The sequence below is a fragment of the Paecilomyces variotii genome (genome assembly GCF_004022145.1).
Source record: "Paecilomyces variotii strain CBS 101075 chromosome Unknown C8Q69scaffold_5, whole genome shotgun sequence".
NCBI lineage: Eukaryota > Fungi > Ascomycota > Eurotiomycetes > Eurotiales > Thermoascaceae > Paecilomyces > Paecilomyces variotii.
Genome location: NW_021167144.1, coordinates 301,032 through 316,391, shown reverse-complemented (window position 1 = coordinate 316,391; position 15,360 = coordinate 301,032). Strand labels below are relative to the sequence as shown.

The 15,360-nt window shown below is 49.9% G+C and overlaps 3 protein-coding genes across 3 annotated transcripts; 1 reads left to right on the top strand and 2 right to left on the bottom strand.

The window, feature by feature from the left end:
- Positions 1-43: 43 nt before the first annotated feature.
- C8Q69DRAFT_466012 (fungal-specific transcription factor domain-containing protein) lies at positions 44-3,645 on the bottom strand. Its single transcript, XM_028630529.1, has 4 exons — positions 3,031-3,645; positions 2,725-2,921; positions 2,167-2,666; positions 44-2,105 (listed from the first exon to the last, which is right to left on the bottom strand). Exons 1-4 carry the CDS (start codon positions 3,246-3,248, stop codon positions 375-377), a joined length of 2,646 nt encoding a protein of 881 aa, XP_028485093.1. The 5' UTR covers positions 3,249-3,645; the 3' UTR covers positions 44-374.
- Positions 3,646-9,119: 5,474 nt separating this feature from the next.
- On the top strand, positions 9,120-11,308 carry C8Q69DRAFT_466002 (hypothetical protein). The gene is made up of 4 exons (XM_028630528.1): positions 9,120-9,296; positions 9,376-10,091; positions 10,195-10,886; positions 10,978-11,308. Exons 2-4 carry the CDS (start codon positions 9,475-9,477, stop codon positions 11,067-11,069), a joined length of 1,401 nt encoding a protein of 466 aa, XP_028485092.1. The 5' UTR covers positions 9,120-9,296; positions 9,376-9,474; the 3' UTR covers positions 11,070-11,308.
- A 954-nt stretch (positions 11,309-12,262) lies between these two features.
- Positions 12,263-15,322, bottom strand: C8Q69DRAFT_466000 (hypothetical protein). Its single transcript, XM_028630527.1, has one exon. It carries the CDS (start codon positions 15,073-15,075, stop codon positions 12,688-12,690), a length of 2,388 nt encoding a protein of 795 aa, XP_028485091.1. The 5' UTR covers positions 15,076-15,322; the 3' UTR covers positions 12,263-12,687.
- Between the last annotated feature and the right edge of the window lie 38 nt (positions 15,323-15,360).

Genomic DNA, 15,360 nt, shown 5'->3' with positions numbered 1-15,360 from the left:
TTCCTGGAGATGTATTCCCGCGCCGTCTACGGGTGGAGCGTTTACTCGACAAGGTTGATCACCATTTTGTGCTAGATTGTCGTTCCTAGGTACATATTTTTTTGATCTCCCTGCTCTATCGATCAGGAGCATTGCCAGTCAACTCATCCAAATCCACGTCAGATTTCGCCAGACCGTAAGAACGCCTTGCCAGCCTTCCCCGCCCAAATAGTAAGGTCAGAAAACATCCAATCGCGGTCATGAGGAGGACGCCCAGGGTCCCGTAATAATATAAACACATATTCAAGGAATCATAATACACATCCAGAATGGATATCTTAAACAAAGGAAAAATAAAATCGCCCAATTAAAACGCTTCATATATAACATGGCACTTAGGACTCCAGGTCCAGCCCAATGGCAACGTCCAGATCTGTGGGGATGCCGTGGTCCTTGGTCGGGCCATCCGCGGTCTTGTCGGCGGCACTGCGGTCACCATTAAGCTGAGAAGCGCCCAATCCAAAATTCATGCCTTTGTTTTGGTTGTCGTCAAAATTCATCACGTTGGGGGGGATACTGAAATCCAGGCCGAAATTCAGCTGCTCGTTCTGACCCGCGCTGCCGTTCATCGTGCCATCCAGCCCTAGGCCGTCCTCGGCAGCAAACAAGTCTGCGCCAGCATCGTCAAAGTTGATCAGCGCATCAAAGTCGTTCTGCGTCACCTCCGCGTCGTTGGCCAGGTCCATGAACTCGCTCATTGTCATGTTCGAGTGGAAGTGGCCGTTGGACGCTTCGTGCGCGACATTGGGGTTGAGGTTCTTGTTGCTGCCGTTCTCGCTGCCAACGGAGTGAGGCGGCGTAGAGGCGAACAACATGCCATCGTCCGGATTCTGGAACGCCTGCGGAGCGGACTCAGGGAACGTAGGGTACGTCAGGTCAGGGATCTTCTGCGCAAGGGAGTCAGGCGGCGGGGTCAATGTGTTCAGCCGGCTGGATGCGCTGAAAGCAGACGGCTGCTGCCGGGGTCTCATCTCCTGAGGCGGCGGCGGCGGTACCGTCAGCTGGATACCGGCCTTGCGGATGGCGGCTTCCAAGAACGAGGTGGCGAAATCCGCAGATGCGTAGATCTCCCTCAATCGCTGCAGGATCCGCATGCACTGGTAGAATCGCTGCAGGCTGGTCATCCGCACGCCGGGGTCATTGGACTTGATGTCGAGCAGGTGGATGATGACTGCAGGAAGGAGCACCGTCACTCCGGTCGTCGGAAGAAACCGAGTCAGGTCCAGTCGGTGCAGATCCTGTGCGATGTGGGTGATCTCGATGGCGGCACGTCGCACTTTGTTGCGGGACAGACCCTGCAGTTCGGCTTCGACGGTGGGGAACGGCGATGCGGGAAGGACCTGAGGGCGATGCAGCGCACTGGAGGTGGTGAGGTACACCATCTTCAGCAGGGCGCGATGCAAATGGAGGACCGCCTCCGTCTCCGTCAGCTTCGATGTGGCTGCTGGCGTATACTGGATCCCGGGGGGCAGATGGCTTTGCCAGTCCTCCAGCTCCTGATCACAGCGCCGGACCTCGAATGTTTCTGCAGCCGACTTTTTGGGCACTAGCATCATGGTTGTCTCCGTCGTACCACCAAACTTATGACTTAGCACGGAATACTGCGCAGAAAGAACGTGACTCACGCAAAGGCAGAGCTTCGCTTTTTCAATGAACATCAAGCCAAGCTCTCTCTGGTGGTGAACGCTGCGGAGAAGCTCGCAGTTGCCGACCATGCTCACAATCTCCGGCGGGAACGTCTTGAATTCAAAGTCGTCCAGGGTCAACATGGGCACATCGCAGTCGTCGTCCTTGATCCGCATGGGTCGTCGCATGCCGAGAGCTATCAGTCTGTCGCGGGTGTAGGTGCTCCACCAGATGCGCTTCCACAGTCGCTGGCGCCTCACGTCCATACCGGAGTTCCCAGGATCACGGTGCAGACCAATGGTGTGGGCGAGCGACAGGCTGACACCCATCCAGTGCCAGGTATCCTTCTGGTCATCGGGGGTCTCATACCAGTAAGTCATCAGAAGCAGGGACTGTACGAGCGAGATACGATCCACTTCGTAGTCAAAGTCATACAGCAGCTGAAAGGCACGGGTCAGCTATCTCGTTTCATGTACATGGTCTACACGAGGTCCTACGTACCCTGGCGCGCTGGAAGAATACTTTACGCGCCGCCTTGCGAGTTTGGAAGCCCGCTGCCTGTAGATGCTTCAGATCGATAAAGGCTGTGCCCGCGAACATGACTGCCTGGAACAGGAGCAGACTCATGCGGTGGATGCCATCATTCCTTGCAATGATGTGCAAGAACTCTTCCAGATCCAAAAGAGGCATGTACGCATGCACGTAGTGAATATAGCTCTTGAGCAGCTCGTTTCGCAGCTCCAACTCCGGGATTGTCAGTGCCCCCTTGGCCGCCAGATAGTCGATATCCTCCGACATCAGACGCTGTGGCAGACCGCGAATGTAGTCTGGCAGGAAACCGCGTGCCGGTTTCGCGCTGCCAAAGGACGGGTCGAAGAGGTGCTGAATCGAGGACGCTACATTCGACAGCGGAACCGGGGAAGGACCCGCGGGGTTCTGGTTCTGCGCCATTCTCCTCCGTCGTTGCTCATCTGGATTGATCCTGTGGGCTTGCGTTTGATCTGCAGACGTCCGTCAGCAGATGAGATGACCAGCAAGTGATAAACAGTGAATACGAACAGAGAAGGTGCGGCATATGCTGCTGTCCTTGCTCCAGGTCGATCGACGCCTGCGAGGGAGACACTGCAGAAATCTCCGACAACGGGTCATGGCTAAGCATTCTCTTGCGGAATACACTGTTATCTTCCGACGTATCCGCGGGTGAATCTGAAGCTTGATGGCTGTTGATGTTTGTTTCCGTGTCACCACGCGACTTCCTGATACAATGGCGAAAAGGCCAACAGTCAGCTTCGTGCTCCCACGAGGCGTTGCTCGAATCCATGTTTCTTTTCTGTATTTTTTTTTTTTCTTGCGGTGAACACTAACTTTCTCCTTTTGCTTTCCGTCACGACGCACTCAACCTGGTCCAACCGACAATTCGTGCAGGGCGAGCCATTCTCGACCACGTCACAGCGGACCTTTCTGGCACGACAGCAGCAGCACGCCTTGGACGCTCGTCTCTTCACGGGACGGGGAGCTCCCGATAGGCCGGCCGTGGAGGCCTTGCGCTTCGTTTGCGATTCTGTTTCTGTTACTGTAGCCATGCTGGACTCTGACTCTGAAAGAGAAGACTGGGATCACGCGCCGCCGGTGGCATAGAAATAATTCAGTCAATTCGCACAGCAGGCGATTTGGGACGGGAAGCGCGGATGGTTGACAGGATTCTTGATTGCCCCGGACCTTGAATAATACACGTATTTAGTTTTATTTAGGTTAGTTGGGGTTTGGAAGAGCGGAGAGGGTCAGATCGCGAATCTTTCGTCCAAGGGACGAAAAAGACCGGAGGGAGCGGGGGAACCGGACGGATGTTTAAGTATTAATTTCAAACGGACCGTTGGGTTGTGGCATCCCCGGGGTTCGCAGGCACGAACATGGCCAGAACTTAGAAGAATAGTTGTTAGTTAAGCTAACTAGTCTACCAGAAGAATAACTAACTAATAATTCCTTAATTAATTGCCTCCCCCAGACCGACGCGGCTGTGGGGAGGGAAAAGCAGCTGGACAGAGTTAGGCAAAGCGACTAAGGCGCAGAGTCCGGCTGCTCGGCGGTGGGCTTTCCGGGCGGAGTGCCTGCGTCCCCACCCCAGAGCGATTTTCCTCACAGCGGCCCAATGAGCGTGGTTTGAGATGGCACCTCGGCCCGATGACGCTGCCATCCAGCCAATCAACGTAGACAGTACACAGCAGGTTGGGCGGCCGACCACCCCCGGCGGCATCTCGGCTCGCTCTGATTGGCCTTTTTTATTCAGTCCGATCCATGGGATCAACTACCGCACATTACCGCTTCAGGATGTTTCCGTGGGACGCCAGCGGACCTTGCGGTCTTTCTCCTGGCGGTGGATGTGGATGTGGATGTGGAGGTGATGGGATGGGATGCAACTGTGGATGGTGTCCTGCTGGCCGCATTAATTACTAATGGGGCATTTCTCAAGAGGCAAAAAAATAGCACAAAAGTAGCCAACTGGGATTTGGTGATTATGATTGTTATTATGATGGTATTATTATTATTCCTCAGGAGAATACTGAATGAAATCTGTCATCAGCGTCATCCATCCATCGTCATCCATCGCCGCCACGAAGCGTTCCTTGGTGGTGTGGCGTCCCATGTCCATTAATTTGGGGACCCATCGTCGGTCTGCAAGCATGTGCGTGGGTGTGTGAAGATCGGGGAGGACGAAGGAGTATGGTAGGGATGCGCATGCTGTCATCGGCCCTGCAACAATTCCAACTGAAGATCGCCCTTGCCATGCCGTATCCCGAACACACGCTTGGGCTCCACAGGGGGTAATGGGATGAATTACTGCTTATGACGACTGGTATACACTACTGCTAGTCTCTCATCGAGTCTAGCGGGCCTCCTGGGGGATCTGTCCGTAGCGTAGGTAGGATTATTATCTAGTCTGGATTAATTAATTACTCTACTCGAAGTTACTCCGTACTGTAGATTCTAGAGTACGGAGTAGTAGAGTATCACATATTCTTCTAGCCCAGTCCACCGTGGAAATCGGTCTCAGATTTCCTCGTGTTTCCCTCCCCCGTGACCTGCGCCAAAAGGAGCTGCTGCGGGACCGCATTCCAGACACTGCGCCTAGTTATTACTACTCTACATTTGCAGTCTGGAAGCGGCCCTTATTCGACACCAGCAGGCAGCAGAAAGGATCGCGTTGTGATGCATCCGTGGAGGAGAATCTTGGGGATCGTGGCAAGGAACCCAACCCCAGGTGCCCGACAGGCTGGATACGAGTCAGTGGTACTGGTTAACTATCATCTCGTCCCGGGTTTTCCTCTTCTTATTTGTCCTCGCAGCCTGGATCCCGTGGATGTGAAAAGCAACAATATTCCAGGAAGAAGAAGAAGAAAATGGACCGCCTGGAGCACCCGATGCTCCAGTTGGAAGGAGAATTTAGAAGGGGGCACGGGGCTACCCCATACGGAGAAGTCGAACCCCACGGGCAGGCCACCTGTTATGTATGTCGTATGTATTATTGGTACTAGTCTTACGCCGCCGATCGTTCCTTGACGACGGCCGAGTTCGAGGCCCGTACCATCTGGTGAAGCTTTTTTTTCTTCTCTTCCTGATCGAGCAGTAGTGGGCTCAACCCTGGCTGGAGGTCATGTCGCCCGACCTTGCCCAACTTGGCGTCATCCTCCGCCTCCCATGATCCATCGGCCTTCATTGCGGGATGAAGCGGGGGAGGGGCTGGATTCATGGCAAACCTGGGGTAGTAGGATGGGCTTTTCTCTCTCCTTTCTCTCTCTAGTCATCCTGCTAGCATGCGAGAATGACCTCATCATCCCCCGGAACAGTTTCGTATGGTATGGTACGTACTACATAGCAGGATTTCGGCGTAGATAGGGATCGATATTATTATTATTATTTGGCGGTTTGGTTTAAGATCTCCTTCCAGATCAGACAACCCTGCTCGGCCACCTGGCCGCCATCTCCACTTGGGAGCTGCTTGCTCGTGATGGGGATTTCTCCGATCGGGATGCTCAACAGTCGGACACGAAGAGAGACAACGGTCTCGTGTCAGGTCGTCGCTTTCATGAACCATGGCATCGGATATCGTCTATTCTAGATACACCTCTGGAACTGATTCGACGTCGATCCCAGAAGCCCAGCAAGGAAACGAAATGAAATGAGATGAAATGTCCAGCCAGCAATCCCACCCGAACAAGTTCGACGGCTTCTTCCCCAGGTCCCCCCGGACCGACTCCGTTATTGCTCCGTGCTCAGCGTCATCGTGCGTAGACCTGCTCCTGTCGCAGTCTCGCAGATGACCCAGCCCAGCCCAGAAAGACAGAAATGAAATGCGGGATGAGTTAGATAGCGACTTGCATTATTAGTTCTGACTCGAAATGAGCCCGTCTCGAACTTAATTATGTACTCTGTAGAATTAGATTCTTAGAAGGTAGAACGACATTCGCCCCGCAACGCCGGCCGGCCTTTTCGGGCGAGGGGATCGTGACGGATCAGGGGATGGTCTTTTCCCACGTTCCCGCGAATCAGATGAAGACACCATGACAGTGATTTTCCGGGGTACTTTCTGCATTAAGTTGCAGTCAAATGACAATTATTATTCTCCTGAATCTTCGCAGACCTTTGCTCTTTTCCTTTATTTGGCTATCTATATCCTATTCGACCCGTTGGGGGGAATTCCGTCATCAGCCACCCGATGTTTCCAACTAACCAGATAGTCCAAGAACCCTTCTGCAAATTCCTACCATACTGGTACATAATAATACCTCAGTAGCCAAGTTTCTAACTACAAGACCTTGAAGGCTTGAACACCCCGCAATCATCCACTTATATCCGCAATAATGCCATCCATCCTCTGCTCCGCAATGCGGAACGCGGAGTCCAACAAAAACGGCTCCGCACTTAAGCCAAAACCCCCAGCCAAGCTTAATTTCTGCATGTCACATGCTCCCCCTCCCCGGAAAAGCGTTTTACTCTGTGAGTTGAGTCGATCTTTTTCCTTTTTTAACTCCGATGGCTTGGTTCCTCCGATTTCCGGAGTATTAATTTCTGACTACGTAGACTAGACTACTCGGGTACTTTTGCCGATCTTTTCATTATTATGCGCTATTTCGGTTTCATAGGGCATTATTATTTTCTCGAGGAGTGGTTTTTTGAGTTATGCGAGGGTTTTTTTTGCTGCTGTGCTGGCGAATTAACTACCACTTAGACTAAGCAATATGTTCTTTCTTTCTAGGGACAGTATATGGATCTGAAGGAAGGCCTTCCCACAGATTAATTGAGTGTACCGTGTAAAGTGTACGCTAAGCAAGAAAGATACGACCTTAGACTATGGGTAGAAATCAGTTCTTACTTATAGAGAGAGCCGTTAATCCGTTATTCCGTTAAATGCTTAAATCTCTTTTCTTTTCTTTTTTTTCTTTTTTTTTTCTTCTTTTTTCCTTTCAACGTTAGTAAAAGCTTAGATTCGAACTTACGGGGTTTATGCAATTAATAATAATTAACTAGCAAATGTGAAATTTCTGGAGCGGAGCTTGCTGAGCTTGAATTCTCTAGCCTATTTATCCTCTGTGGGTGGAGCTAAGTAGAACGCGTGGGAGAAACCCGACAGGAGGTTTGCCTGGGCCCTGTCGGCAGGCTCTGACAGAATTTGTATCTATATGTATGTGTAATACCCCAGAGATAACTTTATGGAAATAAACTTGGTTTATTTATTTAAAAACTTTTTTATGACTCGTAAGAGAGGGTCGAATCTCTGCTAGTGACGAAGCCAAAGTGCTGTTGCGCCAACGTACGTGTTGGGGATAGTAGCAGTGTGCTATATTATAGTCGATGTCGTTAGCTTTGGATATACAGTTAATAATACAATAAACTGAATGCTGTTTTTGCTTAGAAGTTAATATTATTGCATTCGCTAGCAAGTTATAATTTCTACGGAATAGGTGATTAAGCGCTAGACTTGCCCTATACTACTCCCTTATAACATAACTGCAGCAGTAGTTTATGGCACATTTTATTTTTGATATGGAAACCTCATTTTGTAATACCCTGGAAGAAACATTGTAAACTATACTATACTATAATATGCGGGAAGCTTCATGTGCCTTTCTTCTCTTATGATGAAGTTCAGGGAGATTTTCGTCGCTTAGATGAAGCTTACTGACCTTGTTTGTGAGATGGTATCACATAATTAAATATAACTGACGGCTCTCAGAAGTAATTTAGAATAATAGGAGGCGATCCTTTTTGCGGGATACTCCAGAAGGTTGAACTCGAATAAATGCATTTCAAACCCCAAAGTGAATTCACATATATGCAAAAAGCAACTAAATCGCCTTCTCAAACTTGGATGCAGGAAATGTATCTTCAGCGTCCCGGGCCCATGGACATCGATATTAGCTATAGACTGCGGTAGCTCCTTCAGTTAGTTAGTTTAATTTTCCGCACCAGTAGACTGTCAAACGCTTGATATCGTTAGTTGGTCTATGTAATCGTCCTCTGCGTAGCTGAACTCGTCTAGAATCAAGCCAGAACAGTAGCCGACGCGGAACGCTGCGATTGAGATTGTGAAGCGGTATAGCTCAGGTAGCGCTTTCCGATCATGTTTCATTGTGTAACATATAGAAGAGGATAATATTTTATTTCATCTGAGCGGATCTTTTGGATGATGTAGTTAAGGGTTTTATTACTTGTTCCTATCTGGGATCGGTTGCTGAAAGTTTGGACACGTTCTTCGCCTGATCGCAATGATATAATTAGATGTATACTAGAGGGAGATGTTCATAGAATAATGTATCATGACGAAAACTTCACTTTCCGTGGATGATTTGATTGTAAATAATGGTTGAATAAGGTTAAATATCTGTTGCAATCGCAGGGGTTGTTCCATCGATCTTGTCGAGTAAAAGCCGTGTAGTAGTATCTCATACATCAGTGCGATGTAGCCTAGAGTGAGATGAACAAAAAAACATCGTATTGCAAGACATCCTGCAGGATCGAATTCACTATGCGTTGTAGATATTTGTGAGCAGGAACAAATGCGGGAAGATCGCAACTAGCTACGAGGGCCTATGGAACATCATTTCAATGATTACCGGTTCTTAAACAATATAAGGACCGCTTTATAGCTGTATATTTTGTCGGATATTCTCTTATTTGCGAAGACTATGCTTATCCATCTTGTCGCATGTTGCATGAGCTGCACTGTCCCAAATCTGGTGTTATTTCCATGCTGGGATAGTTATGATTATCGAGTAAATGAGTTTCTAAATCGACCGTGCATTCCACTAGGTATATATCTGTGTAATCATCAATATCAATATCCTCATCTCAACCAATACTTCGACGTCTCTCATTGGCCGCTGGCACTGCAGGCTACTGCCGCACGGACCACATGATATAAACTGCTGCCTTCCTCTTACATCTCAAACAAAGATTCAGAAGAACAAAATCCCCTTGTCAGACCTTGCTTGTCGAATTGATGCTTCTAATCTACTAGTCTAATTCTCGACGCTTCTTCAGTTGGAGCTGTGTTGCTATACTACCGGTCTGATTAGCAGCGGGGTCCATGCGACAGGGGTTCAACGTCACGTCTGACATGTCTTGACCGTAGGGTATGTATGTACTGGACGTCGCAACAGAATAGATCCAGCTATGTATTATTACTGATCATGTAACTAATTATATTCATAGACACTGGATCACTTCTAAACTCAACATTCACATTCACATCCATCCATCTTCAGGTCTAAAGTCGGCCTTTCTGCGCATAAGCTATCTAAAGCACGCAGCATGAAAATCGTAATCATCGGCGCAGGGATCAGTGGCTGCGGTGCCTATATAGCATTGAGGAAGCATTTACCCAGACCGGCTCCACCGGCTGAAGATCACACCTACACCATCTATGAAGCGTACGATACTGCCAAAGACACCACGTTCAGGGAGCGTCCTGCCCATGGCGAGACGCATTCGTCGACCCTGATCGTGGGCGGAGGCCTGGGCGTCTGTCCAAATGGACTCGGTGTTCTCGCTCGTCTGGACGAGAGTCTCGTCAGAGATGTCGTCCGAGCGGGATATCCAGTCTCGCATTTCAAGATGCAGAGCTCGTATGGCTGGGAGCTGTTCCGGGGCTCTGCTGCGGGAAGCAGAGAGCCCGTGATGAACACGGTGTCGATGAGTCGTCATGCGCTCTGGAGATGTCTTCGAGATCGCATCCCGGATGATATCATCTTCAACAAGAGAGTATCTGAAGTCGTCGCGAATGCAGACGGCAGGAACATTGTCAGATTCGCAGATGGTTCTCCCCCTATCGAGGCAGACCTGGTCATAGGAGCGGATGGCTTGAAAAGCACAGCGAAAAATGCCTTATTTCAAGAAAACACTGGCGACCCTTATCCTCCTCAATACGAGTATGTTTCCCCCCTCTCTACTCCAACATGTACATACATACATACATACATACATACATGCATGCATGCAATCTGCTCGTCCAAAACTAATCCCCTCTCGCAGAGGCTTCGTCGGCGTCGGCGGCTTCGTCCCCGTCTCACCAGATATCAAAACCCACGTCGAACCAGGCACCATGACATTCACTCTCGGCGGAAACGGCTTCTTCGGCTACGCATTCTCCTCCAGCTCACCAGACGACCCAAACCGCGACTCTCCATCCCACGTCCCCGAACCAGGCAACACCGTAATGTGGTGGTCAACCTACTCCATCCCAACCTCTCCGGATCCCAAAACCATCAACAAGGACGATATCTCCCACCAACTCCGCCAACGCCACCACAACTGGCACGACCCCGTCATCCAAAAAATCATCGAATCAGTCACCGTCGAAAGCATGTATCCCGTCTGGACGACCCCCGAACTCCCCACCTGGGAACGCGACGGCGTCATCCTCCTCGGCGACGCCGCGCACGCCCTACCCCCGAATTCAGGCCAGGGAGCCTCCCAGGCTCTCGAGGACGTGGAATCCTTCTCTCTATTCCTATCCCATTATCTCCGAAAAGCATATCGTGATCCTCTACCCACGCAAATCACAACGGAGAAAGAAGCCATCAAACTCGCAGCCAAGAAGCATATGGATCTACGACTTCCTCGTATCAAAAATATTCTGCAAGAAGCGAAGAGAACGCAAAGTCGAAGACGCCAGATGAGTCTCCTAGAGGAGTTTATTATGTATTTTGCTATCTGGGTTACTGGTGAGCCCCCATCAAAACTTCAGTTTTGATTTGCTTTCCTTTCGTCAAGAACATTCGTGAGCTGTTAACAGAACGTAATTTTTTACTATAGGTCTATTCGCAAATAGCAAACGAGCATCACGGGAACGATTCGATTATAACGTCGCAGAGGAAGTTGAGTGGGTTCTCGAATCCGAAGGTTAGTTAACTAGTTACTTAGTGGACTCGACTGGTTAAATCGTATTGTGCTAGTTAGTTAGTACTTAAATCGTAATACTCACTACTGTTGAGAGTAGTGATGTGGATAGGATTTGGTATCTTGACTGCTTGATTAGTATTAGTTATAGTGGGATAGTTGACTCAACATTGCCAGTGACCTATCAACTACCAGTCAAAATTGAGCTTTATTTTGATCTTACCATACCACATCGTCCTTCCAGCACACCGAGAGTTAATTAATAGCACTAGCCATAGATGGTATCAGTGGTGAGTAGTTAAATTTACTTACAGCTCACAACATAACTAGGTAACTTCCTTATTTCTTAGTTGCGACGAGAAATGCGGCATAGAGAGTGCAACAAGAAGCCGAACAACACGCAAAAAGCGCAACTGAGGGGAGAAATCAGACACACTGGCCCACTTATTTCAGCCTGGTCTTTTGGTGTTGACCAAATCTGATAACTTTGTAGTTATTCCTTCGTTCAAGATGTTGGAGAACACACAGGTTGGGTTGTCTATGCTTTTCCGACCAAAACAGGGAAACATATAAATTACACAGGCCACTCGGTGAAGTCGCGGGATATTCAGACGCTCAATTCATGGTAGTTATTCGTCCCTGATACACAGTACAGGCACACATGCAGCGATTAAGTAGGATGAGTTAGATCGTTAATGCGAAATGGCAATTTGGCAAAAGCAGCTATGTATTAGCTGGCGACGAAAAAGGAATACTATATGGAACAGATTAAAGCCCTCGAGCAGCCTAAATAGACAAAGAGTTGACAGTTTTGGACAAAATGGTCGATGAGGTCAGACATAGCCGAGGCTCGCGCGGTCTAGAGGACCACTTCTGACAACTATAAGAATCCGCGGCCCACGTTCCAAGTTCTCTATCCTTCTCCATAGTTTCAGATAGTTATCAACTCGACAGCTAGGTACTCGCATTTTTGGAACCTCTTCGTTCTCGTGTTTCTCTCTGTTAGCAATATAGCTTGAGCCAGGTCCGTTGGTGCCCAAGGATGACCAGTGATAGAGGGGCATACGTAAGAAAAAACCCTTGTTAAATCTACGCCTTTGCTGGTGTGGTATTCAATGGCCTGGGCTGTAGGTATTAAGTGGTGTACCGGTGAAGTTTATATTTGACGGGAGGACGTTGGCGTCATGGCCAGCGACATGGTCCCAACTTCCAGAATAGTCGTACGCTATCAGGTTCCAGAAGTTAACATACTGGCCTATCTCCGTCAGATGCAGCCCCGGCCTTTTGTGCCGTTGCGAAGCTCAAAATATCGGAGGTGGTAGTGCCATTAACGCCTGGAATTTGATAATGATAAGTCTTCCCCGATTCAAGGTTGTCAAGCACAAGACGAGGACGTGGGTCATTTTTCTGTGAGGACTTCATTATTACGTACAGTATCACATACCAGACCAACACTCCTATCCAGAACAAAAAGGAAAGATAGATAGATAGATATACCCTGACAAACAACGACAACCGTGCCTGAAGCGACACTAAAAACACCATGCCCGAAAAAAGGATTATGTGCACGAAGTAAACAAATAGAAAAATCGGATCGTTCAGTCATGGCTTGTGGAGGAGAGTGGTCTAGATGCCACGGCCCATACGCTCGATTGAGTTCATGATGCCGCTGCGGCCAGGGGTGGGAGCAGCGATGCCGGATTTCCCGCTACCGCTGTTGCCCCTGGAATGGCCGCTGGCCGGTGCACCGAAACGTCCCAACTTTCTCTCCCCAGGAGCAGAGCCAGCAGAGCTGGTGGAGGGCGGTCTGATGCCACTCGCACCGCTGCGGCTGATGCTTCGTTTGAAGTTCTCGGGCTCAGGATTCGCCGGTTTACTGGGAGCTTCTAGGGAACTTTGTCGCGAACTGGGAGCCTCAGATAGTCTCTGCTCCTGCTGTTGCTGCTGCTGCTGCATAGCAAGCCACTCATCAACTACCGCAACAAGCTCTCCCTTCTCTGCTCTCTCCATCTTGAGGTCTGAATGCAGTTTTTCGTTATCACTCTTCAAGGCACGCATTTCCTGCTGCAGACCCTTGATCTGCGCCTCCAGAACATGCTTCTCAGCCTCGTGCTCTTCATTTTCGCGCATCATCATGCTGGCATTGGGGTTGACAGACCCGGACATTGTCGTATCCCGCTCTGTCTTGAGACGCTCGTTTTCTTCCATTGCTTGCCTCCATTTATTCTCCGCCTCCCGGACGCGCTTCTCCCAGCGGGCCTCGTAGCTCTTCTTCAGCGCCGCTACCTTTGTTTCGTGCTTTCCCTTGTACAATGTGTGGAGTTCGCGAGCAACTCTCTCCACGGCATCCTGTACTTCCTTTGCCACTTCATCAGGAGTCTTCTTGTCGCCCGAGTCACTGCTGGCTGGGCCAGCCTCGGTAGCGGTGGACTTCCTGGCAGCAGTGAGCTGACTTTCCAGTTCGACAATTCTTCCTTCTAGCTGCTCTTTGCATCTTTCGGCCTCCTCGACCTTCTTGGTCAACCGTTCTCGCTCTAGTTCACCTTGGACGATCTCATCCCTGACACTTCGTAGCACACTCTCCATTTCCTTGCCTCTCCGCTCCCATTCGGCCTGTTCAACCTCCAGCGCTTCTTTGCGGGCAGCTTCATTCATAACCTCTTCCAGAGCCTCACCAACACGTCTCTCAGCATCAGCAATAGCTTGTTTCAGGCTTGCCACCTCTGCCTCCCTTCCGCTCAACGTAGCCTTAAGCGAAGAGATCTCGGACAGATACCCAGACTTCAAGGTCTCAAGTTCACGAGGCGTGACAGTGGGTATCGACCGTGGCGTAGGAGCTGGTGGGATTTCAAAGTCAAGGAGCGCATATTTCCCAGGGGATCGGATGGACTCCCGGGTCCGTCTCATAGGCGACCGTCGAGGCGAGTAACGGTTACTCTCTGGGTCATACCGCTTGGAGCTCTTCGTCAGAAGCTCCATCCTGTCCGTAAAGTCAAGAAGATTAGGCGTCTCAGCCGCATTGCCCAAACCTCTCTTGCGCGGTGTAGGGGAGCCCGCTGGCGTAGTCGACTCGAACAGCAGAGGGCCTCTTCCACCATCCCGCTTGTCAGTACGTGGTGTTGAAGGAACAGCTTTGTACGGCGAGCTGCGAAGCTGAGCCGCAGCACTCGGTGTATCGCGCATCGTCTTCGTTGGCGACTCTCCTCTAAGCTTCGCGAACATCGTCATATCGACATTAGGCACAGCTGAAAAGGTACTGAAGCAACTGTCATCCATCGTATCATGAAACTCGTGATTTTCATCCTCAGAGCTGTTCCGAGAAGTAGTGTGTTCGTGCTCAGGAACACGCTCCTGGTAGACGGTGCTCATGCCTTCATTGCGTTTATCCTCCATCATGCTATCGGCAACGTCTCGTCTGCCGCTTTCTCTGAAGCTCCTGTGATGAATGACGCTTCCCTCATCATCAAAATCAATCTCAGCATTCGCCTCTTCTTCAACCACCTCCTGTTCTTTGTCCTCTTCTTTGTCTTCCACGACGACCGCAGGACCCTGACTACGACGCCGCTCTTCTTCCGCATCCTCCTCAACGTGGAGATCAGAATGCGACCTCTTCCTCGGACTTGGGCCCACAAGTCCCTCAGAACCAGCAGGCGACACCTCGCGCTGTCTCAACATCCCCATATCCACCGTATCATCGCGAGCATCGAACCTAAAAGGCGAACTAGGAGGCTGTTGTGGAGAAGCCGCTGACTCCGCATCTGCTTCCGAGTAGTTGATCTCAGGAGCAGCTTTCTCTTCCTCTCGCTCATAATCATAATTCGTCTCAGACATCATCATCGTCTTCTTCGTAGGACTCGACATTGCCGGTGGCATGTTTTCTTTGTAATCGTCCCCAGATTCGGAACGGAAGGCGTCCATCACGATATGAGGGGGAGGTATAGGCGCAATCGGCGAATGTATCCTCGAATTATTATTCGAGGATCCGAGAGGAGAAAGAGGTGAGAGCGGTGACATTGTCTTTTCTCTCTTTTTATGATTGAGCAGCCGTTCTGAACGGAGGGGGGGCTAGCACCGTAGTTTTTCCAGGTTGTGCGGTAACTAGTGTATTCGAAGTGTCCACAGACTGTATCTGCGGATGCATCAATGGGACTGCAAAGGCGTATACAGGGATGCAATCTCTGCGCACAGTGACACCGGCGCTGCTTGTGAGATGATGATATTGCGCTGTTGGTTTATTTTGAGATCGTTGCTGGGATGCCCGAAGTGGAGTAAACAAAGCTAAGCCAGATATGGAATAGG